The sequence below is a fragment of the Haliotis rufescens genome, unplaced genomic scaffold (assembly GCF_023055435.1).
Source record: "Haliotis rufescens isolate VD_foot unplaced genomic scaffold, xgHalRufe1.0.p SCAF_161, whole genome shotgun sequence".
Classification (NCBI taxonomy): Eukaryota; Metazoa; Mollusca; class Gastropoda; order Lepetellida; family Haliotidae; genus Haliotis; species Haliotis rufescens.
The window spans coordinates 82,223-107,404 of NW_025963848.1; the positions used below are offsets into that span (position 1 = coordinate 82,223).

The following is a 25,182-nucleotide window of genomic DNA, read 5'->3' on the forward strand; positions in this document are numbered from 1 at the left end:
TTGAATAAGAGACATTGTCTTGAGTATTCACTGCTTAAGTATTTCAGCCAGACGACTCAGAAACTGCCAGTTGGAATACATAAAATTATGCATACAACGAAACCTCATTTTAATGCGATCTTCATCAACCTAATACATCGTTAAAGCGATATAGAGCCCAGATAGACACAATGTTTATGGATAACAACTTCTTTAATACTGTTAAAAGCGACGTTTCGGTATAGATCCTTATAGCGTTGTCAAGCAAGACTGAATGAGGGACTTAGTACAGAATATATATAGTAGGTGGAGGATTAACAATAGAGGATTAACAGTAACGACAATTGCATACATGAGTGGGATAACATAGGTAGGTGTTGACAACAAAGGGAGAATGCTGTCACAACACGCTGGACAGAGAACACATAGGTGGAGGCCAATAGGGACATGAAGCCAATAAAAAAGATAAGTGATTATTGTTTGATGAGTTCATAGCAGGCGGATGGGATGATATAGAGCCCACTCGTTAAAGTGTTCGGTCGACACGACCATGGCCCGGGTTCGATTCCCAACATGAATATTATGTGCGAAGCCGAAAGTTGGTTTTCCATACAATGATATTACAGTGCTAAGAGCGGCGCAAAAACGTTGTCACGGAGACGGTATAGCGGTCAATAGGTGAAATCATAAATCGTTGGTCTTCGTGCTACCGATGATCTGATCTCAGTGCCAAGGCTTTCTGGAACGGATCCCTGGAAGAAGTCTTAAGGCAACTGTTGTATTATGTCGACAATCAGCCTTTCTTGAAACTAGAACAACTCGACTTTTACTTTAATTGTACATATTTAATCCCCCCCATGATTTCATTGTTAACGACTGTATGCTGTTGTCCTCGTTACAACGAGGCATCCCCTCATAAACACTCCCTTAAAAAGGCTGTCAATGTTTCGTGCACCTGCCCATGGACGTCATATTGTAGCCCTTGGGAGATTCATCACCAACAGAAGGAATATGAATTATGAAGGTTTTAGTATAGCCTGGAGCCATTAGGCATTAGGTGGGCTTAATTAAAGACGCCAGAATGACTGCTGCGTCTTCCAATGTTTAGTCCGATAAAAACTACAGTATCTTAAATGAACTTTTTAAAAGAGTAATTTAGCATCATGTTGTTTATTGCAATATTTATGCTTATTTAAATGGGACTTCGATTGGTAATTTTGGATTATAGTTCAAACGGCCAATGAGAAAAACGATTCGGTAAAGAGGCTGCCTAATGCAATCAAGATTGAGGAAAATCATTAAAGTCATCTACAAATTGCAGATGCAGAGGCCGGCAGATGTATTGCTGTGGTGGTGTCCTGTTTGTTAACCACTGATTCACGAAGCAGTATATTCTGGGGAGTGGGTGAGTGAGTATGGTTTTACGCCGCTTTTAGCAATATTCCAGCAATATCACGGCGAGCGAAGCGATGTGTGGATTTAACCCGGGCCTTCGGCGTGATGAGCGAACGCTATAAACCACTGATTCTAAATAGTAATAATAAAAATAAAATAAATAAATAAAATAATAATAATAATAATAATAATAATAATAAAAACAACAACAACAACAATAAAAAAATAAATAAATAAAATAAATAGTAATGATAATAAAAATGATGATAATAATAATAATGATAAGAATAATAATATAAAAAATAATATAAAAAATAATAGCAACAACAACATAAAACTATTCACAATAATCCTTATATTAGTTTCTGACCGGGCCTGATGAATTGTTCAAAGGCGCTCACTTGGGCCGATAACACCATGAAATACAACTCCATATTATGTATATCAGATGTATCAGCTGATCTCAATGACGAGTTACCCCCTACAAAGACATTAACGGGACGGCAAATCGTGACTACATTGAGCAAGCAAGACCCCACCAGTGCAATACAAGTGTAATACAAGTGTAATACAAGTGTAATACAAGTATCTAACAAGGTATTACAGACACACAATCTCACCATGTGGCGACACACGACCTTTACAGGAGTCTGAGAGAAACAAAACAACGCCTGCAATCCTTTGATATCAGCGTCCATCGGCCCTCACTGTGGTACACCGGAAGTGCGGGCCTGGCCCAGAATTCAGTTGCATGGACGCAACCCCCTTGTTCTTAAAGAGCAGAAATTATCAACAAATTGACCCCCACAAAACGGGCAATAGCCTCCCTGGTATCGCAAGTACGTTCCAGCTATCTCTCCCCCCCCCCCCCCCCAGTTTCTTTGAAGCTACACGCCTCCTAGCTGGGGGCAAGAGAGAAACGAGTTGATACTTCTAGTTTTGCTGTTCTCAATTCGAAAAGGGCGCGTGCCCCATGACTTGCGAACCGATGGAACAAAGCTTAGAGTCGAGGGTCTATCCTAAGTTAAATTGCGAACATACTGTATAGAAGTCAGATGTTTGGAGCGTTCTCAAAAACGTTGTCGGTCGAACCCGTCGTTTTTCTACAAAATACGGTTAATAGGGGGCGCTGTGATATGACCCGGCAGGTCACGGTGACCCCTGGCTTGACACTCGGACAGTTGTCTTTGTGAATTAATGTGTTCCTGAGATTCATGTGTAAGACGAATGTGCACGTTAGGATTTCATGTGCAGGTCATGTTGTTGATGGACAGTTTATCGGATTAACTTTTGTCTATAACAATTACTGCCATAATTTCTAACGACAGCTACAACCTTTTATTGGTGCGGGCATAAAACTATAACTGAAGGTACTGCGTGGATCATTACAGCGCCTTAATACCGTTACATGTGTCCATTTTATCACTCAACTCGGAACCATTAACATTTATATACATTTGAACACCCGGCAGTGCCAATTGAATTCAAGCTAGAATCGTAACCACCTCATTGCGACGTTTCTGACGTTGAAACGTGAGAATGGTTCAGGCTGCGTTTGGACATACTCTAGCAATGATACGGCAGGTGTCAAACCATTCAACCGACTGGGAATCGAACCCGGGCCTGTGACGTGACGAGTGCTCTGGATGATACTGTGCCCCCATGGCTCGATCGCGGGGATAGTTTCTCATGCTATCGACCACTGGATTGTCAGGTCCATACTCATGACAGCCGACGTGAAATAGCTGGAATATTCCAGAGTGCGGCGTTAACAAGCTTCACTCACTCAATTGACGAGAACACTTTGGCAATTAAATCATCTTGTTTGTGTTGAATATTGTATTAGGCTACCCCACCACTCATATCACGGATAAGAACAAATAAACACCACATAGTAGAATGACACTCAATATTTCTCACATAACACAGTGATTGGAAGAAAGTCTGTTTTAAATTTTGAGGTGGTTCATCGTTGATTGAACACCGCTAAAGCTACAACATTTAATAACAGAAAAGGGCTCTTAATTCTACCATGACTATTAAATTGTCTTATAAATAAATTGTCTTGGCTCTTGGTTCTTACCATGACTAAAATGCTTTTCTTGAAACGGACTCGCGCACGCATTCAGGGCAGTGATGCGGTCGGAAGTGGTTATCGCTCATTAACCCCTTCAAATTTAGTAAAACTAACCAATCAAATTAGAGCATCCTTCAATGTCAGAGATGATGTTTCGGAAGATTTTCGAGGTAGGTAAGTGGATAAGTGAGTATGGTTTTACGCCGCTTTTAGCAAACTTCCAGCAATATCACGACGAGGGACACCAGAAATGGACTGTACCCTTTTGCGGAATCGAACCCGGTCCTTCGGCGTGACGGAATGCTTTAACCACTAGGCTACCCCACCGCTCCTAAGGTTTACGAGAACAGCACGGAACTGAAGAATAGTCCCCTGTCACGGACATCAAGACCCCAAGTCATGAAACGCACAAATGAGTATTGAACAGGACCATATAAGCTGTGTAAGTATACCTTTTCCATCATCCAAGATATCATTATTTATTAGTGTGAAACCTATGCCATTAAGTAGTTATTCTCCTCGTTACCCACCAGGAGACAAGGGCCATCCATCATACTCTCCCAGCCAGCATGCCCTGAGGATTCACTGTTATCAGATCCAAAATAATAATTGCCCAAGCGATATAATCTCACTGCCAGGGGTTGACATACGTCCAGACCTCACAACTCGAACTAAAGAATATTATGAGCAAAATGAACCAAATTTCAATCCTTTAAACGTCCCGAAGGTTCCCACCTGACCCCCTGCAGGATGGAGACAAAGAGGACTTTACGTCACTACCTTTCGTTAAGCTGACTGATTTTATCGGATTTGGCTTTTACCGTATCGATGGCCGCATATCTGGACTCCCGTTGGAGCACTGGCTAATGGAGTTTTATGACATAAAACAGGATCAGCTATAATAAGCTGGCTGTTCCGCCGCAACAAACCACAGCTCCATTCTAACAGCTTCCTGAAGCCATATTACACAAAGTTTATAGCGTTGGTTGAAAAGCGCTGGTTATCAGGGTGAATTGTTTAATTGTAGAAGAGGTTCTGATACCTTGGACCCATTGGTCTGGTGAGACATCCTTGTTGTGCAGTATCAACTGACAGAACATTGATATTCTAGTGTTGTAATTTAAGGAATGTAACAATATTTCTGGTGATTTGTGATCTGATGCAAAGTCAATCTTATTAAAATCAGATCTTAGTTCTCGCTGCCGCTAAACAAAGATCTGAGGACATCCCATTACGGGTCACGTCAGACCGACCTTTCGCGAACTCTGACCGACCAATGGAATTACTGACAAGAAGTCGACATTAACCAATCAGAAGGCAGATTTCTCGTGGTTTATGGCACTAATTTCAAATTGGCGACTACGCTTCGAAAAGTATTTTGACAAATTCTCGCTTAAAAATTTGAAACCTGAACAAAAGAACATTCTCGAATGGCTAATATATGGTCTAGATTGTATGGATTCAGTCGTTAAGCCCGTAACTATCGTTCGGAACACCCCGTTTTAAAGTTATCGAGGCTGCATGATTAGAAATCACATTCCGACTTTCACTTTCATGATCTGGTAAGCGAAGCTCTGATTGGTCGGATGAAAGGTCGTTCTGACGTGACCCCTTATGGGATGTCCTCAGATCTTTGTTTAGCGGTAGCGAGAACTAAGATCTCATTTGAGTGAGATTGATGCAAAGTGGGTGATTTTTAAAATGATTGTGTTATTTCCATGACATAGATAACCTTCTGGGTCCACTTGCACACAGCGACCTTAGCGCTACGACTATCGTAAGCATATGTTAAAGCATGGGAGTTAGGATCATCTTAGCGCTAAGATCGCTTTGTGCAAGTGTGCCCTGGTCTATCGCCATAGGGTGTACATGACAATTTAACGAATGCAATCTTGACATGGTTTAAATTCAGAGACAAAATGTTAGACTAAATCGAGATTGCACACCTTACTCTGAGAATAATTGTAGTTTCAAAACAGTGACCGTGAATACGCAAATGGTATTAAGTGAGTGAGTCTACTTTTACGCCTCTTTATGCAACATTCCAGCAATATCACGGCGAGGGACATCAGAAATGGGCATTACATATTGTACCCATGTGGGGAATCGAACCCGGGCCTTCGGCGTTACTAAGAAACTCCTTACCCACTGTGCTACCCCAATTGTATTATGGGTGTGATAGTTTCTATTCCAGCGTTGTTGTTTTTTGGCAATGTCACCTGACATTTGTAATATTTACTCAAATGTTTGACTGAATAAACCGACCTTTCGAAAATCAGTCATGTAATATGGCTAAATTGTAAGTTAAGAATATATGTCTCATTTATGTAATCAACCGACTTAAAATCCAGAAAGTAATGTGTTTGGCAAAATGCAGGGCAACCATGTTCATGATATTAACAACGCGCATGCTTTCATGCCTAATAACACTTCACATAAACAAACCCCCTGCCTACCACCACGAACTTACATTGCTCTTTTCTATCTCCCATATCATGTTATGAGTCACGTGTCCCTGCTAAACATCTGCCCTCCTAGCTAACTACATTCCACATGATATTACGTTTTGTCAGCTATTCAAACACTGCAACTGCTTACTGCAGGTGTTTCACAAAGAAGTAGGATCTCAAAAGAAGGGGCGATAAAACCCGCCATTAGGCGCTACTTGTAAAGCGAGCAGGTCAACCGAAACATGTGCACGCATGCACTCTGACACTACAATGTTCGGTATTATCACCATACAATATGTTTCCCGACCTGTTTCTGTGGATGCAAGATGTGTAACTGGCAGAGACTGCCAGGCTGACTTTGTGTTATCAATGAAGGGACTGTAGTTTGTTGAGCTTCTTCGTCTAATTCTCACGTATAATACCAGTAGGTTAGCGGGGTTGAGTGGACGGCGAACATGAAAGAGGCTGGGTTGAGAGGAAGATTAAAGATCATTCTTGGTGTTTTATTACCAGGTAATCAATGACCATTTATAACCATTAATCACTGAGTGAGTTTGATGTAACGCCGTTGTGGTCAGTATTTCAGTCATATCAGGGCGAGCTAGTTTCATGTGGGAGGACAGTGGTGCAATCGTTTACGACTTCGGTGAAAACCAACAGCAAGGGCTAGGTGTTGACAAGCCATTGAACATTATCACAGCGAACCGGGATTTGAGCGATGTTAATATATTTTTCACACGCCCAATGCACTCATCTATTTCTTGTTTAAAGTTAGGGTATCAACGGGTTGTAAATTTGAAACAATCATTATTACTTAGGATGTTGATCGGAGAAATGTGATAGACTATTCGCTCAAACGTTCACTGGTTCAGAAATCCGAGTTTGATTCTGAATAAGCATAACCTGCGTAAAGTCAAATCTTGATGTCCCTTGACTGTTGCTGAAAGCGGGATAAACCCAATTCCCTTACGCAGTGTTCAATAAAAATGTCGGTATTCATTAAATCAGAGCCTTAGTGTATCTGAGGCAAACATTAATTCTATGAATTCTTAATAACATTTTACATTTCGTTTCTAATCCTGATTTCAAATAGCTAGACGGACTTAACCCAATCTGTTAAAAATAAATCAGATCATTTTCTCATATACGACACCTCTCTGCCTGAAGATCTGAAGTCACCCCATAGGTCACGTCAGTTGAACTTTCTAAATCAGCCAATCAGCGCCGAAGCTTATAAATTCTCAGTAAACGTGAACGAAGCATTCAGACGTGCATGATTTCTTTGTACCTCAAAAACGAATATGATCGAGGACACATAGTGCCATTTAGAAAGTGATCAAATGTTACCAATGTTACATTTGGGTTAACACTTTCTCAGGAAAGTACAGCCCAGACGGGACTCAACCTAAAACAGTACGAGACTCTGTACTTTACTGAGAAAGTTCACCGAAATATAAAATTTGTTACATGATCGAGAAGTTCCGAATGCAAAGAAATATTTTTGATTTTATACTTCTTGTACACTAAAAAGGGAGAACCATCGAAGAAATATTTATGTTTTGTGTAAGTTTTCATTTGTACGATTCCCCAAATTGCTACAAAATGTGGTGCCGTTATATTGCTGAAGGCGGCGTAAAACCATACTCACGAACTCATCAATTCATCATCGGTAATTGCCGTTATTGAATTGGGGATATGATATATAACTGAGAATTTGTGTCAACAGGATTGCCATGCTCACATGTCTGTATTCATTTCTTCCGGCAGAAATAACTCAATAATACCGCGATGTTTCATTTCAAGAATCCTTCACAACCTAAAAAGATCCATGAAATATCATTCACATCAATTTTAAATCATAAAAGCAAGCATGCTAACTCATAGGTTTAGTGACTCAGCAAGAGGGCACGGGGTTCATAAACTTCACGACAAATATGAAAATCTTAACCCCAAACCTTAATCTTTCCTAAAAAATGTCCAACGTTAATATTTATAGAACAGCCAAATCACCCAAAACATGCCATCAGTGAGATAGCAACGTATCTTTAATTTTACTCATTAGAATCCCTGGGGGATAATTCATGGAACTCGGTGTCTCTTTGCTGTCACATCTGTCAAATCTAGGATATTTTACTGTGTCGTTTGCGACGGAAAAAACACCAAATTGCATGTTTAGCACCGGTGAATAACCGCTTGTTTTATATGATAACAGACTAGAGACAATTCGTACATGTTCGGATCAATAGCAGGTCGGGATTGGCATCTAAACACAGGCGTATTTGAATCAATCTTAAATCAGCTGTCAGGTTATCGGCCAAATTCAGTCACAGCTGCAGGGAAATATTCATTTTTACGCAGTTATCGGCCTTTGTGAATATTTGCACAAGGAAGGAATGTGGTTTATTTTACTGGGCTCCTGTCTACCTAAACAAGTACGCAGTTATCTCCCCTTCGAAGTCTTCTCATATCCCGAGGGTGAAATATTTTCACGCTGGCATCTGACCTCCTCCGTTATTCTTTTGTTCAGATTGTACATGTTCCTTCGCTGAGGGTGGAGTTGACGGTGTTTGCAGTTTATATGATTATATCTTTAATTTAAAGACGAATTTCAATGCCTTCGCTCTGATCACCGAGCATGATCTAATTATTGCTATTGAACGTTGGGCTAATACTTTCAATCTGCATGTGTTGGACATTGTAAGAGCGCTTCAAGCACAGCCGATTTCGCACTCCCGACACATTTGATGTTTAGTGGTGTATTTTTTACAGATTTAGATGAAACACATCTTATGATAGCCAGAGAATAATCAGTCTTGATTATCTCCCAGATTTCATTCGGCGCAAAAGACAATAGCGGTGAAAATTATATTAATGGATCACTGAAAAAAGTAATGACACCAGGTGTTCGCGAAAAGGGTAGGATTTCCTCCTATACCGGGAACACACACAACTTTTACAGTTTGTATAAATAGTGTGTGTTTTGTTGCCTTACGCGTCATTGCAATACTCTGGCGAACGAGGTGTCATAGAATCCCAATGCGGACATCCTTACAATCCCAATGCGGACATCCTTACAATCCCAATGCGAACATCCTTACTATCCCAATGTGGACATCCTTACAACCCCAATGCGGACAGCCTTACAATCCCAATGCGGACATCCTAACCTTACTATCCCAATGCGGAAAGCCTTACAATCCCAATGCGAACATCCTTACTATCCCAATGCGGACATCCTTACAATCCCCATGCGGACATCCTTACAATCCCCATGCGGACATCCTTACAATCCCAATGCGGACATCCTAACCTTACTATCCCAATGCGGAAAGCCTTACAATCCCAATGCGAACATCCTTACAATCCCAATGCGGACAGCCTTATAATCCCAATGCGGACATCCTTACAATCCCCATGCGGACATCCTTACAATCCCAATGCGGACAGCCTTACAATCCCAATGCGGACATCCTAACCTTACTATCCCAATGCGGAAAGCCTTACAATCCCAATGCGAACATCCTTACTAACCCAATGCGGACAGCCTTACAATCCCCATGCGGACATCCTTACAATCCCAATGCGAACATCCTTACTAACCCAATGCAGACAGCCTTACAATCCCCATGCGGACATCCTTACAATCCCCATGTGGACATCCTTACTATCCCAATGCGGACATCCTTACAATCCCCATGCGGATATCCTTACAATCCCAATGCGGACAGCCTTACAATCCCAATGCGGATATCCTTACAATCCCAATGCCGACATCCTTACAATCCCAATGCGGACATCCTTACAATCTCAATGCCGACATCCTTACAATCCCAATGCGGACATCCTTACAACCCCAATGTACACATCCTTACAATCCCAAAGCGGATATCCTTACAATCCCAATGCGGACATCCTTACAATCCCAATGCGGACATCCTTACAATCCCAATGTGGACATCCTTACAGTCCCAATGCGGACATCCTTACAATTCCAATGCCGTCATATTCACAATCCGAATAATGACATACCTACAAAGGGGCGGTCGGGTAGCCTAATGGTAAAAGCGTTCGCTCGTCACTCCAAAGACCTGGGTTCGATTCCTGACATGGGTACAATGTGTGAAGCCCATTTCTGGTGTCCCTCGCCGTGATTTTGCTGGAATATTGCTAAAAGCGGCGTAAAACCATACTCACTCACTCACTCACTCACTCAGCCACATACCTACAAACACACGATGTGGCCGAACTTACAACAACACTATTAGTTGACCAGGTACCATAGTGACCCTATCTTCCCACTGAAGGCATCACGTGGTTGGTCTGATCATAACCTATCATCAATAAATACACCAATGGAGACACACGCTCATCCATCGCCTATTTGCCTTTGTTGAAACCTTGAGCTATTGATTCCTGTCCTCAGTCAGTGAAGTGAGGGTAAATACGGTATTTTATGGAGTAGATGCTGGTCACAGATAGCAGTGGTGAATGAATCCATCAGGACCCCAGCTAGGTCATAAAAGCATCTCCCCGTTTGATCTGTATTGGGGCGGTGCATTTACTAGCAGGGAAGCCCAAATGGCAAATGTTAAGACTGAGAACCTGTTTAAAATGTACCAGACATCAAACGACCAAGCCTATGTACATGTTTTTCACTATTATTTGCAGTAATTGAAATCTGTTTATGAACGCTCTCTGCAAATTAGTGAAGCAGAAAAACGGAATCGTCGTCAAAGCGATGCTGTCAATCAACAACACATTACATGTTAGGAAGGAATGTAAATTCTGGAAAGGTCTGAAGTGTCTTGCCATAACGGCGTGGTCTATGGTCATTGTTGATAAAACTGGACAATCTTTTCGTGTTGTTCAAAGTAAGTGTTTATAGTGGACAATTTTCGTGTTTTATTTTATGCGGATTTCGCTATTCTGGAATCTTCAGATGTTTCTGTGTTGGCTGTAATGTTTATACTTCTGGTGTTCCTAGTGTGGTGACCTTGACTAGGTCACGTGATCTATGCACGTCCGCTGCTGCGCGGTGAGTGAGTGAGTGAGTGAGTGAGTGAGTGAATGAGTGAGTGAGCGAGTGAAGTGGGTTTATACCCGTGTCAACGTGTCAGGTTATGCTCAAAGATAGACCAACGTGATGAAGATTATGCCGTTTTCCACTGATGAAACCATCGTGTTTGTTGCTGATCCTGTTGAAAGTATGGGACGAATCTACAAAGCGTATAAGGGCGCCTTGTACAATAACCCGTGGTGATTCCGGTTAGAGCTAGACCACAGCAACATATACTGGTCCTAAAGTCGATCAAATGGATCGGGTGATTAGACTTGGTTGATTGCGCGTCATCGTACCCCAACGGCGTGAATTATAGTGCACAATAACCAATCAATGGACTGTCTGGTCCCACAACATTCAACTGACAGGGAATCGAACCCAGGCCTTCTGCGTGACTAATCACCTGGCTGATACAGTGCCACCAAGCCCCGATGGCGTGGATAGTTGCTCCTGCCATCAGTCATTGGATCGCCTGGTCCAGACTTCACTAATTACCGGCCGAAGTGAAATAGCTGGAATATTGCTGAGTGCGGCGTTAACAACCTTCACTCACTCACCTGACGAGAACGCTTTGGCAATAAATCATCTTGAAGAAAAAAGCAGGCAGCAGTTGTCATTCCCAAATATTTCATTCATACACTTGGGACACTATCACCTTCCGTTCCAAGAAACTAGAAACTAGAAACCAAGAACAGGTCTGTTCCCTTTTTTAGTGACGCTCCAAAAAACGAGGGTTTTACTTACTTTCATATATATTATCATCTGAGCAAAGGTCCCTTAAGCCTTGTTCCGCCCCCTTCAAGTTCTGCTTGGTCTGGTCGATCAGCTTGTGTTTTTCCGCGGGACACCTGCCTTTCAGGTGGTCCAGACACTGCATAGCTTGCACGAAGGAGCTGAAACAGTCAAAAAAGTACACTTAATACCAGGACATATCCCCAATAAGGAACCGATTTCTCAATCATATGTTTGTAGCGCCAGAATTTACCCTCAACAAGGAAACCTCCGACCCAGCATAAACAGGAAAAGCAAGGATACACAAGAATTCTTCACAAGAATTGGGTTTCACACACTGTACCCAACTGGGGAATCGAACCCGGGAGTACCAGAGAACACTTTAACCACTAGACTGTGATATCAGTTTCAAAAGTATTTACGAAACATCGTCATTGGTACCCATCAATCTCGTAACGGATTCTCAAAAATAATGAATATGTTACAGAAGATCATACCCTTGATATGGAAACAGATTTTTCAAATAGAAGTACGATACAATGGCATGTCTTTCTTATTGAACAGACTGTCAAAACATACATTTAATAGTATGTCGTGTCAGGGTGCACGTTAATGTGTACCCCTATTTCACTCGCAGAAGTTCTTTCACGGCATGCGCTTTACACAGACAGCATAGAAAATCTGACATTTATTTTTTTCTGCTTTTAAAAAATACATGTTTTACTCTGTGTGCAATATCAAAACGCTATCGGATTCCGTATTGTCAAAATAACGTACTTAAGGGCAGAAGTCTTTATTGACAAAAATATCATTATCATAACGTTGATAGCGTGTGTAACATAAACGCCATGTTAAAAGATAACGTCAAAATCGAACATAATTCGATCCAAACTATACATCCCTGTCAGCGAACCTATTGCCGCCTGAACTATAAAACTAAGTGCAAAAGTGCACCATGAACAAACTGTAGATTGGTGCATTATTACCATTTAGCTTTCACCCCAAAGAGCAGATTCGTTTTTACAACAAACCACCCACAGCACTCGGTGCCCGGTGTAAGAGGCGCTACTGAAACAACGATCATTTTATCCGTTTGGGGTCGGATGATTGAAACAGTGTCAAACATTTACTGACTTTTAAATCGATTTGGAGATTACATCGTCATAAAACGAGTAGAAAGCGACTTGGGGGGACCATGAACGAGAACCGTGGATTAATTATGACATTTATGTAGTCATAAACCACAAAAGGAATCACGATTGCATCATTTTGGCTGTGTGGAAAATGTGGAGGGCTCGGAGACCTGGCGACATTCTTGTGTCTAGACAACGATATTTTAACAAGGAAACACTGTCAGTTCTGTCAGTGACTAAGCCATCATGAAATACATTGGGGTGTTCAGTTATGAATGAATGAATGGGTTTTACGCCGCTTTAGCCATATTCCGGCAACATTCCGGCCCGGGACACAAGAATTGGGTTTTACACACTACCCAACTTGGGAATCGAACCCGGGGGTACTAGAGAACACTTTGACCACTAGACTGTGATATCAGTCAATTTCAAAAGTATTTACGAAACATCGTCATTGGTGCTGATGGCAATAACGTACCTTAAGTCTTGAACATAACCAAATTGATCACATAATGGGGTAGTGTTATCGATGCGGGACACCAATCCTATAAACGTGGAATCACGATCCGATAAATATGCAAATGAGGTCAGCTAGCAGGAACTACCCTCAAGCTCCATACATCAATGCAATGCCTTTTTTCACCATGCACTAATGACTGACACTTCCGATATGCATGCGAGGGGTTTCCCTGTGTGTCACTGTGTTTCTGTAGACAAAGATGGCTGCAAGTATTTGGCACTATATGATAAATTGAACAGGTCACTCAAACACTGTATTAATACACGTTTTCTAAACGTTCTTCTGACTGAAATTACGTCTTAAACATCGGTTGTTGTAAGAATGACATTAGATGACGAAAATATTATTACCCCAGTGTGCTTCCGTATCGTAAATATAATATTAGGATACGGAAAAGCGTTCGGGTCATAATCACTATCTCCATTATTAAATTCTGAGGCAGTGGAGGCAACCCGTGAATCCAAAGTGCCAATTAACATGATTACTGGTACTTGAAAGTTAACGCCATGTATTGACGCAGGGAAATAAGTCCTAAACGTTTACAGCAAGTGTTTGCGACCGAAACTTGTCGTAAGAGCCATCTTCAATAAAGATCGGTTGGTCACAATGCACGACATGGTGATAGTGAGTGCGCCATCTACCGGGTGTTTCGTTTCTCATGTCGTCGCTTTGTTTGACCCAGATTCGAATATGAGGTCACCGTGACATAGTTGTTTCTTTTTACTCACTCACACAACAGAGTGGTAACCATCTTCGACCCGCATCCGGGGCGGTCGGGTAGCCTAGTGGTTAAAGCGTTCGCTCGTCATGCCGAAAACCCGGGTTCGATTCCCGACATGGGTACAATGTGTGAAGCCCATTTCTGGTGTCCCCCGCCGCGATATTGCTGGAATATAGCTAAAAGCGGCGTAAAACCACACTCATTCACTCACTCACTCGACCCGCATCCCTTTTTTTCTCCAATCTGACAAAAATATTTTTTAAAGCGGTTTTTAATCTCAAAACACCCACTTAACTTTTTATACGAATTAATTTGATGTGACCATGTACAGTTGTTGTCAGATGATGATTAGATGATATTATTCCACTTGAGAATTTCAGAAAGCTCAAGGTAGACCTTACATATTACAGAACCAGAACACTCCTCACACCGACGGGTGGAACGCTGGCGCCTCAGAAGGAGGTCTTCAAGTCGTTTAGGGGCGGTCGGGTAGCCTAGTGGTTAAAGCGTTCGCTCGTCACGCCGAAGACCCGGGTTCGATTCCCGACATGGGTACAATGTGTTAAGCCCATTTCTGGTGTCCCCCGCCGTAATATTGCTGGGATATTGCTAAAAGCGGCGTAAAACCATACTCACTCACTCAAGTCGTTTAGACAATACCCTGCATATAATTTGAGTCGGAGGATTCCGTAGACTGCCTGAGCAACAAGTCAATGGCGCAACGATACTCATCAAATAATTAGTCGTGAACTGTGGGAATAGTATGCTGGAAGTCCGTTTAAAGACGGCAGACAAGGGTGCCATCTTGTCTGTGCACAAGAGTCGGCCACTTGATGAACTAACGCAAGCACTGGTGGGCTTCTAATATTGGGTAATGAGTATATGAATTAAATGTTGGATGTGGAATTATATTGTTAGATAGGGCTCATCATTCTGTCCTTTTTATGCTCTTCGCTGCAGTCGAGTGCTGATTCGTTTTATGAGGCAATTGGCTCAGTGGGTTATTCAATATTTTTGAGAATCTTTCTATAAACATGGCCGTTTCCGTTCTGTTTTTGTTGAGATCAGAAAACATGTCTTTTGATGTGAAATAAGATTCCTGTAATCTAAAGTAAGGCCTGAAAATGGAACTTCAAAGTGGTGTCTTTTTAGACCTGATATTGATATTTCAATCTACCAAAGATTATATGTTTTTTGAAATGATAATATTTGTGCGAATACGAAATTAATTTTGACCAGATGAAGTAAAACCTTCTGGCCGCCGGAACATGGATGGCTTTGAGTGAGTACGTGAATAAAGTTCAAAGCGTCAATTGGCGTAATGCCAGATATATCACGGTCAAACCAGTGATTGAGAGCATGAGCACAGATCCACGGCTTCGGGGCACGATGAACTGCATCACCAAAGGAGTCTGATCGCCCGATAAGATCATCGGAGACAAGGTATAATAGGGATTCCCCACGGGTAAAATGTCTTTGAAACAATTTACAACCTTATAAGTCTTAAAGATGACGGAGAGGTGTATCATGTGAAATCTAAGTATATGGCAATTAACACATGCAGTGCCGGGTTCCCAAGCAAAACGTATTAAATTACTCAAAATATGCTGTTAGGACTAGCAGAGGTAGTATAATCACCAGTCTGCGATGTTATCGCGGGTACCTCAAAGATGGGACACTGTCCTGAGTAATAAGGGTTAATCCAAAATGGCAGCCTGACTGTTTTCGGTATAGACCCCATCGTCCCAGACGCGACCGATACGAAAACACCCAGGTCGTAATTGGGACGAAACAGATCAAAATCAAATTCTTGCCACTAAAAATTTGGCCTGTCTTTAGCCATACTTGTTAGATTTGTATCTCTTATAATGTCTGGAGCGCTGGAAAAGATAGCGATCGCGCGAAGCCATTTTGACCGCCATGTTGTGTTTCATGCTGAGCTATTCTCAGAATAAGTGATTCGGAAGATCTGATTTAAAATGAAGGTGCGAAGAGTCTGGTTTTAGATTGGCAGACCGTGACGATGATTAATTTTTTATGATGTTCCGGGTTGTAGAGGGATTGTTTCTTTAACGAGAAATGTCTTTTAGGGGCAGATGTAGTCACCTGTTGATCACGTGATTTGTAGACACTGGGAAGCGGTTAAAATTTATGACACCAGCAGCGACGCTCATGTTGGTACTACAAGTGCGGCTTTATATTTAGATTAAAATTAAATTTAATTTGATTTTATATGTCAAAGTAATATTTCGGACATATTTCGGCCAAATTCAACTGTTCAAAATTCGGGAATAGACCCCAAGCATACACTCATGGAAACTGACCCTGCTAGCGTCTTCGCTAAAAGTGCTCCGCAAATTTTACTCAAATGTACATTCATTTGTAAAAGGCCTCAGCTACGACCCTGTTAAGACGCTTATGTCTTGATTCTGGTAGTGGTATTTTCATAAATTAAATTATAACACTCATCCAGGTAATTTGCCCAGATCCCCGACGGTCAATTTCTGACCCGACTGCCTTCAGACAAGGGGGACGCCATGTTTCTTTGTAGGAGCGGTCCTCATGCAACAAGTTCTACTTCACCAAATCAGAATCAGTCGTTCAACAAGCAGTTTTCGTAGAGCCTTTAATGCAGAATGAATCATCTGGCAGCTGTGATTGGATGATTTTGTGTAATATTTTTGTCTTTAAAATGTACATCCATCAAGTAATTAAAACTGGCCATGTTTTCCTATATGTAGTGCTGTCTTTTTCAACATAAGGACTTATGCTGAATGTGACACCAGATATTTTCAAGTAGGTGACATTTGGTGCGGAACTGGGGGTGGTGTGTTTAGCGTCCGGTACTCGGAGAAGGAGCTGGCTGAGGTTGTCAATTTTTTGGTTTTAATTGCTGCCCCAAGGCCAAACTTTTAAACACTGCTGAATGATTAATAGTTATTTAAAAAATATATAACGTTACTATGGAAGTCTATGGGAAAACATTTGGTTGTGTGTTGCCTACAAGACGTTCCGTCCGAAAATGTTGAGACGAGTACTTGTGGCTTTTTAAAATCATGAAAGAAATGTGTAATTTCATTGGACGTCTATTATTAGGGTGAGTAAGTGAGTGAGTGAGTTGGTTTAACGCCGCTTTTAACAGTATTCCAGCTATATTACGGCGTGTCAGCTTAATGTGGGAGGAAAGCCCGAAGTGATGCAGGTCTCAGACGTTTACCACTTCGGTGAAACCCACGAGCACGGGTATGGTGCTGACAAACCTAGAACCATAATCGGGGCGAACCGGGATTCAAACCCACAATCATAGGTTTCTGGCGTGCCCAAGGGACGCAACTCTGTACAGCGAATCGCGCCGCCTTAGACGACTGGGCCACCCGTGCCCCCTCTATTATTAGGGTCGTGCCATTCAAATGTACCTAAGGTAGCGTAAGTGAGTGAGTGAATGAGTTTTGGTTTTACGCCGCTTTTAGCAATATTCCAGCAATATCACGGCGGGGGACACCAGAAATGGGCTTCACACATTGTACCCATGTCGGGAATCGAACCCGGGTCTTCGGCGTGACGAGCGAACGCTTTAACCACTAGGCTACCCGACCGCCCTAAGGTAGCGTAAGATTCCAGGCTATACATTACAATAGAATAAAGATGCAATGCACTTGATAATCGATGATGTATAGGATGATGATGCTACTGAAGTACAGTAAACCACGGTTATAACGAACTCGAAGGGACCACTAATTTTAGTTCGTAATAACCGTAGTTCGTTATAAGCATATATACGACATTTATTCAACAAATGGCCGGGACTGAAAAATATGTTCGTTATATCAGTCAGTTCGTTATATGCGTGTTCGTTATAACCGTAGTTTACTGTATGTTGATTTAACGTACGATTCTGGTTTAAAAGAACAGTTAATAACCCACGCACGATCAGAGAAAACAGATTGTCGCATCATTGGCTACAAACGCCCTTAATCTGTGTTTCTATTACCACTGATTACAGCTCTGCAAATACGTTCCTCACTAAACGCTCTCTGAGATCCCCCGAGCTATGCATTTTAGGCTCATTGTGATAAATCTTTGATATTGTTTGTGTGTTCTTTGACGCTGTTACACAAACACATAACTGTCAAATATCGTGAGAACTGGGAGTAAAGTAGAGATGGATTATTTCTGTCGAAGGGGAGCAGACATCAGCAATCTTTCACGCTGTAATAATACCGACCCTTGGCGCGTTTTTAACATTTGTGTATATCGCACTCTTGATCTAACGGTAATCTCTGACAGGGCCATGTGATTGCACATCGATTAAGTCGATGATATCTGTGATTAGACTGGCGGTGTGGTTTTCAAAGATGCACAGTGTGGTAAGTGTGAGGTTAAACGACCGGGTGACTGGTATTGCGCCACCGACTTTAACCATGTAGTTATGCTAATGAAAAACACATTTTCAATAATCACAAGAAAAATCTGCTAAACGAAGGGGGGGGGGGGGGGTTGTACGTTTCGACTCTATCATGTGTTCATGAATCACTATCTAGAATGATACCAAGGGTTAGCGAAACGGTAAGCGTATCCTGCACCACCAGTGGCATCCGTCACAAACACATGCAAAGGCAAGTCAAATATTCAACCGAACAAACATGGGAACATGGCCTCCACATGTCTACCATAAAAGAATTGATTGGATTATCGGTGATGATGGTGAGGGTGGGAGCGGAACTGGATAAATTGTTCCCCCAGCCCAAGGAAAGAAAGTGTCTTCTTGTCAATGACATGCTAGATATTCTGAATTTTAAAAACAATAGTATGGTTCCTCTTTTCACAGAAAAAAAGCATTCGTCACCACTCGCCCCTTTCCGTAACCTGCAAGAAGATTCGTCCCCCTATCGATGAAAGTTATGTGCGGAAAACGAAAAACCAATCAGAATGCGCTTATGACGTCCAGTAGTCAGGAATAATTTTCTATTTTCCATATGTCTTGCACCTAAAATATAGATACAGATACATGTGTTCAATCATACTGTAGAATACGGTTAGTCCCAATCTGGAATGTATATGATGTACGGGGGATGTATGGGGGAAAATATACGTGTACATAAGTCAACGAGTTGACAAATCTTTTAGCTATGTCCGTTTGCGCTTAGACTGAACCCGGTCGCAAAAGTGGGGCGTGAGTCGCTATTCGGCTTGTACCGGAGTAACACGAGTTGGTCACCAAGAAAAAAACCTCTCTGTCTTTAACTTAACTCCCAAACGCCATGGGTCTCTCATGTTTCAAATAGGGCCGTAGGTTTTCCCAAAGTCCTATTCGAGTTATAAGAGCTGACTAATGAGTATTGGATGGTCACAATGTATGACCTGTCTCATTGTCTACCACCTTGCACCGATATGACCAAACAGTAGTTTCCCATCCTTGGCATGATTAATGACTGGCCGCCGTGATACACTGGTTGCGGCATAAAACAACAATTATTCACGCCATTATGTCTTGTTCATAATCCAAGATGGTATGGGTATTCATTCCACTGATCGTCGGAACCTTCATTATTGGTACGACCCGTGAAGATCCGGGGTAGAATAGGTCTTCAACAACCCATGCTTGCCGTAAAAGGCGACTATGCTTGTCGTAAGAGCCCACTAACGGGATCGGGTGGTCAGGCTCGCTGACTTGGTTTGATGCATGTCATCGTATCCCAATTGCGTAGATCGATGCGCATGATATCAATCACTGGATTGTCTAGTCCAGACTCGATTATTTACAGACCGCCATCATATAGCTGGAATATAGCTGAGTGCGGCGTTAAACAACAAACAAATAAACAAATCATTATTGATACCGTTACACAATGTCATTTGAGAGCTGCGTCTATTAATTGTGTCCATGGTATAGAGACTCCACGCTTTGTCTGCTTCTGGCACACTTCCAATGGAACTAACAACCGTCGGGATTCCAAGACATATCACGAAGCCCTAAATTACCATAATCTTTCTTCAGCCCATTCTGCGGAACATCATTCAAGCACTGATGTTACCATAATGGGTTGAAAACCTAAACATGAAGCATGTTTTCCGTCAATGCGATACCCACTTCAATACCGGCATAAGCAGTTTTTATCATCCAAAACTGGCTCCCACAGGAGTTGAAGCGATCTCTACATTGTAGATATAGCTGCAATGAAATTGCATCACAATGAAATGACATCACTAATGGCTCTGCTACTGAAGTTGTTACCAGTACATTTTACACTTAAGACACTGATTATTACTGTCTACAATCTAGAAAAGGGTGGATGAATGATGTTGGATGATAGTGAGTGAGTTGAGTTGAGTTTAACGCCGCTTTTAACAGTATTCCAGTTATATCACGGCGTGTCAGCTTAATGTGGGAGGAAAGCCCGAAGTGATGCAGGTCTCAGACGTTTACCACTTCGGTGAAAACCCACGAGCACGGGTATAGTGCTGACATACCTAGAAACATAATCGGGGCGAACCGGGATTCGAACCCACAATCATAGGTTTCTGGTGTGCCCAAGGTACGCAACTCTGCGCAGCGAATCGCGGGGCCTTAGACGACCTGGCCACCCGGGCCCCCTGTTGGATGATAAGTAAAATCTCACCCTCGTGTCTTTTGATATAAAATATATCAACAAGGCAAACCTAAGAGATTTTTACACTTTTATCAACCCTCAAAAGGGTGAGATTCTCCATTTAGCGCATATTTGATCCATTTTACATATAATGTGACCAGAATGTAAGGTAAATTCTCTGTAAGTTTCCTTAAAAAATATGCTAAATACTACGCTTTACCACAACTGTTGTACAGCGTGTCCTTGAGTTCCTGCAAGGTTACAACTAATATATAGCATACAACATTCGGGATTCCATTATACGATGTGGTCGTATTCCGCCTCTGATTGAGCCATCAATTCTGTGATATTCTGCCTCTTTAGTATGCAGCGCCACAGCACCAGTCTATAGCAACTAGACAAATAGACAATCACAAATATCTATACGGTTTATTGTGATGCCTCAACGTCTGTGCCTTCGAGAATCAGTTACTGATCACACACATAGACAGGGTGAAAACAGCTTTTTTTATTACATGTGCAAATATGCCGTATGCTAGATCCCCAATAGAAATAGAACCACGTTCCTCATCACTCTATCACGTTCTGCGATTGTGCAACAATCGACACAATCAAGTCACACACGTATTTCAGTTATTGGCTTCAGTAATAGCTTTGTGTTAATATGCAGAAACCAGTTTCAGATAAAGCTGAGTGTGTAATTATTTTTGTGATAGTGAGTATATTCTTTACGCCGCTTTTCACAATATTCCAGCAATATCACGGCGGGGGACAGAAATGGGCTTCACACATTGTACCCATGTCAGGAATCGAACCCGGGTCGTCGGCGTGACTAGCGAACGCTTTAACCACTAGGCTACCCGACCGCCCCTATATGTTTGTGATAACTATCATGACATAATAACAGTACACTTCATGTATAAAAAAAAAATCCAGCCATAAACTGAAATAGGTGAGCTTCTCACGGATTTTAATCTTGCTCAAATTATGTTTTGATATTTAAAGAGTCTGACTTATTCTGCGCTGGTTCCTCCATACTTCTACCTTTAACATTTTCATACATAACATTATCAATTTTATAAAAGGTAAAGGTCACAGTGACCGAAATGAAATGCTTGCGTTTTCAATTAAAGCAAAGAAATCCACTATACTTTGTTAGCGATAGTAAATTGGAAGGATGCAATTTACGAGTTTTCAAAGAACTTGAAATACGCAATGGTTCAAAGCTGCTTCGCATCGCAAATATTTCAGTCACAAGATAATTATAACGCTCGCTGGGCACGTCAATCAAAACATGCAAGGCGCTTTCGTATTCAATACAAACAACATATAGGTAACAACGGGGTGTTTCCGCTTCAATGTGGGTCAAGCTTTTCAAATAGCAATCACGTGTAGGGAGTCTCGCTACAGACAAAGGTCTCCCTTAATATTAATATCGGACTTAGGCGAGTGAATTTGTTTCACAGCCATGTAACGACTATCGTTAAGGATTCAGTCTAGTCCGAGACAGTGGTTGATGTCATGAGCACTGACGTCCGATCGGTGTCACAGCTAGATAACACATTGTTACCACCCGATCGTCATTAGTCGGTTCTTGCGACTAGCCTTAAACAGGGACCTATTCTGCAGCGTGTACTGTTAACGTTAAACCTTGTTACAAGGGGCAGTCGGGTAGCCTAGTGGTTAAAGCGTTAGCTCGTCACGCCGAAGACCCGGGTTCGATTCCCGACATGGGTACAATGTGTGAAGCCCATTTCTGGTGTCCCCCGCCGTGATATTGCTGGAATATTGCTAAAAGCGGCGTAAAACCATACTCACTCACTGTTACAAAACATATATGGTTAATGCAAAAATAGATCAGCGAATTCCAATTGAGTTATTTCACCTGAAGAATGTCTATCAAATAGGCAATACTTCATCAAAAGAAGGCGCGTACAAAATATAACCCTTTTTACGCTGAGGAAACATGTGATAAAAATAGTTTTCAAGAATCATTAGAAATACATCATCCGACAGTATCGACGTCTCAGAGATAAGCAGAGATTATTCTCTTATGACAAAATACTTTCCTAAAAAATATTTACATCAACATGTTTTGAAAACATACAAAAACACGTTTAAGTGTCGAAACTGGAGCCACTGAATTTCCCTGATCTCTTACAGTATCTTGACAGTTTTGAATCCAAGTTAAAATATTGATTCAACGAATCAGATTCCACTCTTGCGATAAAATGCTTTTAAGAGCGATATCTCCAACATTCAGAAGGCCATGCAGTTGAGACGAGCAAAGCTCCCGACAAGAGAAAATCCCAGGCTTAGACACCCGATACACCCTCTCATCCTTTGGTTGAACTGCTGTCTGTCAGGCCCCGGCCCAAGTGCTGTTTTCAGGTTAGGATTTCAAACTCTGGGCTGACTTGAGAGGGTCGGGAAGTCTTGAGAATAAATTGTGACCGTTGAATAATAATTATCATCTTACCTCACGGTGTTGAAGAGTCTCGACTACACTTGGTGATTAGGAGTGATTTATGGGTTAGTCCAGTGGATTGGGAAACGTCGTAATTGACTCTCAAAGTCGGATTTGTTTGTTGAAAGTATGTTTGTAGTATTTTATCCGGATCTACATTTCAAGAAGGATTTGAAGAATGTGATTGAGAAGTGGTTTATGGAATTTCCAAATGCTTAAATCGCGACATGAAGTATATTGTATTAGAACAAGTAGAGACAAATATTTGTCTGCGTTGTTAAAGGAGCGATATGTCAGATCTGACAGCTTAATTAACTCACAACTGAAGTCATCGTGACCTGTCGTTTTATCATGCACGATTACTCGTATGCAATATTTTTTTGGCTAAATCCAAACGTTGAAATACGTACATTTCCGAATAGCGTCTGCTATTATTAAAAAGTCCCATTAATTCATTTACTGCCCGATTTTTTACTTCAGTAATACAAATGAAGAACATCCAAAGCTAGATAAATGCGTTATTATTGATTCATATCAATTAGATATTCATGAAATGATTGACAGTGTACAATCATATTGATGAAGATTGAGGAGCTCAAATTGGAAATCTTTTTTTTTATCCATTAGCAATTTTCAAATTGTCCATAGTGAATGGAACACACCACGAGCATTCTTTGACGATTATGTTGCAAACGACATCTCTCATTATTATGTCAAAGAGTCGTGAATCTACATAGACTGTTGAACGTATTCGAATGGCGTCGAACACCATGGCGCCACATATCCAAACTGACCCAAAAAACCAGAAACACATTCCCATAGTGTTTTTTCAATGTCTCGATACCACGATATTTACCCATAACAAGACGACCAAGAACTGATGACGAGGCTTATGGGCTTGACCTGGAATCACCTCTGATGTTTATGTCGTGCGTCAAGCCGTTAACTTGTCACACACAGCTTGACCAAGGGAGATGAAGTGCCCGTCTCCTTACTGATGCCAGCTACAGGCGTCACCGCCATCGGTCACTCTCAACTGGACACATACGCCTCTGACCACTTCAAGTTGCCTCCAGTTAAGCGTAGGTAATCAATGGGCTACTGCATTATTTTAGCGGGACGGAGAGGCAGTCTAGTGGCTAAAGCGATCCTAGTCACGCTGAAGACCAGTGTTCGATTCCCCACTTGGGTATAATGTATGGTGCCAATGTCTGGGACCTGTGAAGATCCGGGGTAGAACAGGTCTTCAGCAACCCATGCTTGCCATAAAAAAGCGACTAGGCTTGTCGTAAGAAGCGACTAATGGGTGGTCAGGCTCGCTGACTTGGTTGATGCATGTCATCGTATCCCAATTGCGTGGATTGGTGCTCATGATGTCAATCACTGAATTGTCTGGTCCAGACTCGATTATTTACAGACCGCCGTCATATAGCTTGAATATTGCTGAGTGCGGCGTTTAGCAACAACAACAACAACAACAACAACAACAACAAAGCCAATGTCTGGTTTCCCTGTGTGAAAGTGTTTGAGTAATGTTAAAAGTGGAATAAACCCAACTCACTCACTCACTACATTGCCTGATCGGGTCAAGACTGCTAAGAGACTTGTGCAAGTCTAAGTGGAGATATAAAACACTGGATCACCGAGGATGCTGGTGAACTACCTAAAAGACTACAGCAAGCATTTATCATTGGATAGAGATAGACACCGTCCAGATTGGTCTTCAAGAACAGAACCTGTGTCGAGTCTGGCTCTTGTTTACTCCAACGGAAAATCAATTTCTGTAAGAAGAAAATCTATCTCCCTTGCACCATTATTCCATTTATAGACTTGGCCAAACCAGCCTGCAATGCCACCATTGGCAATAGTTTCTCATTACAGAAATATTGTTTCCAAACTTGGGAACATATATGATAACATGCTTAACATGTTTAATCTGCAGTAACGCAAGTCACCCGTTAATCATATCACACGACACAACCATATGATAAACCTGAAATCAGTCCTCTCTAAAGCAACATGAGGCCACGAGAAGTAATTCAGTCAACAACGAACTCTT

General features: G+C 41.7%; 1 protein-coding gene across 1 annotated transcript in view; it reads right to left on the reverse strand.

Moving 5' to 3' along the window:
* Positions 1–25,182, reverse strand: part of LOC124133855 — a 154,344-nt gene that overhangs the window by 18,718 nt on the left and 110,444 nt on the right. Inside the window, exon 3 of the mRNA XM_046498438.2 lies at positions 11,705–11,853. Within this exon, the coding sequence (XP_046354394.1) occupies positions 11,705–11,853 (149 nt within the window). The remainder of the gene's footprint in view (positions 1–11,704; positions 11,854–25,182) is intronic.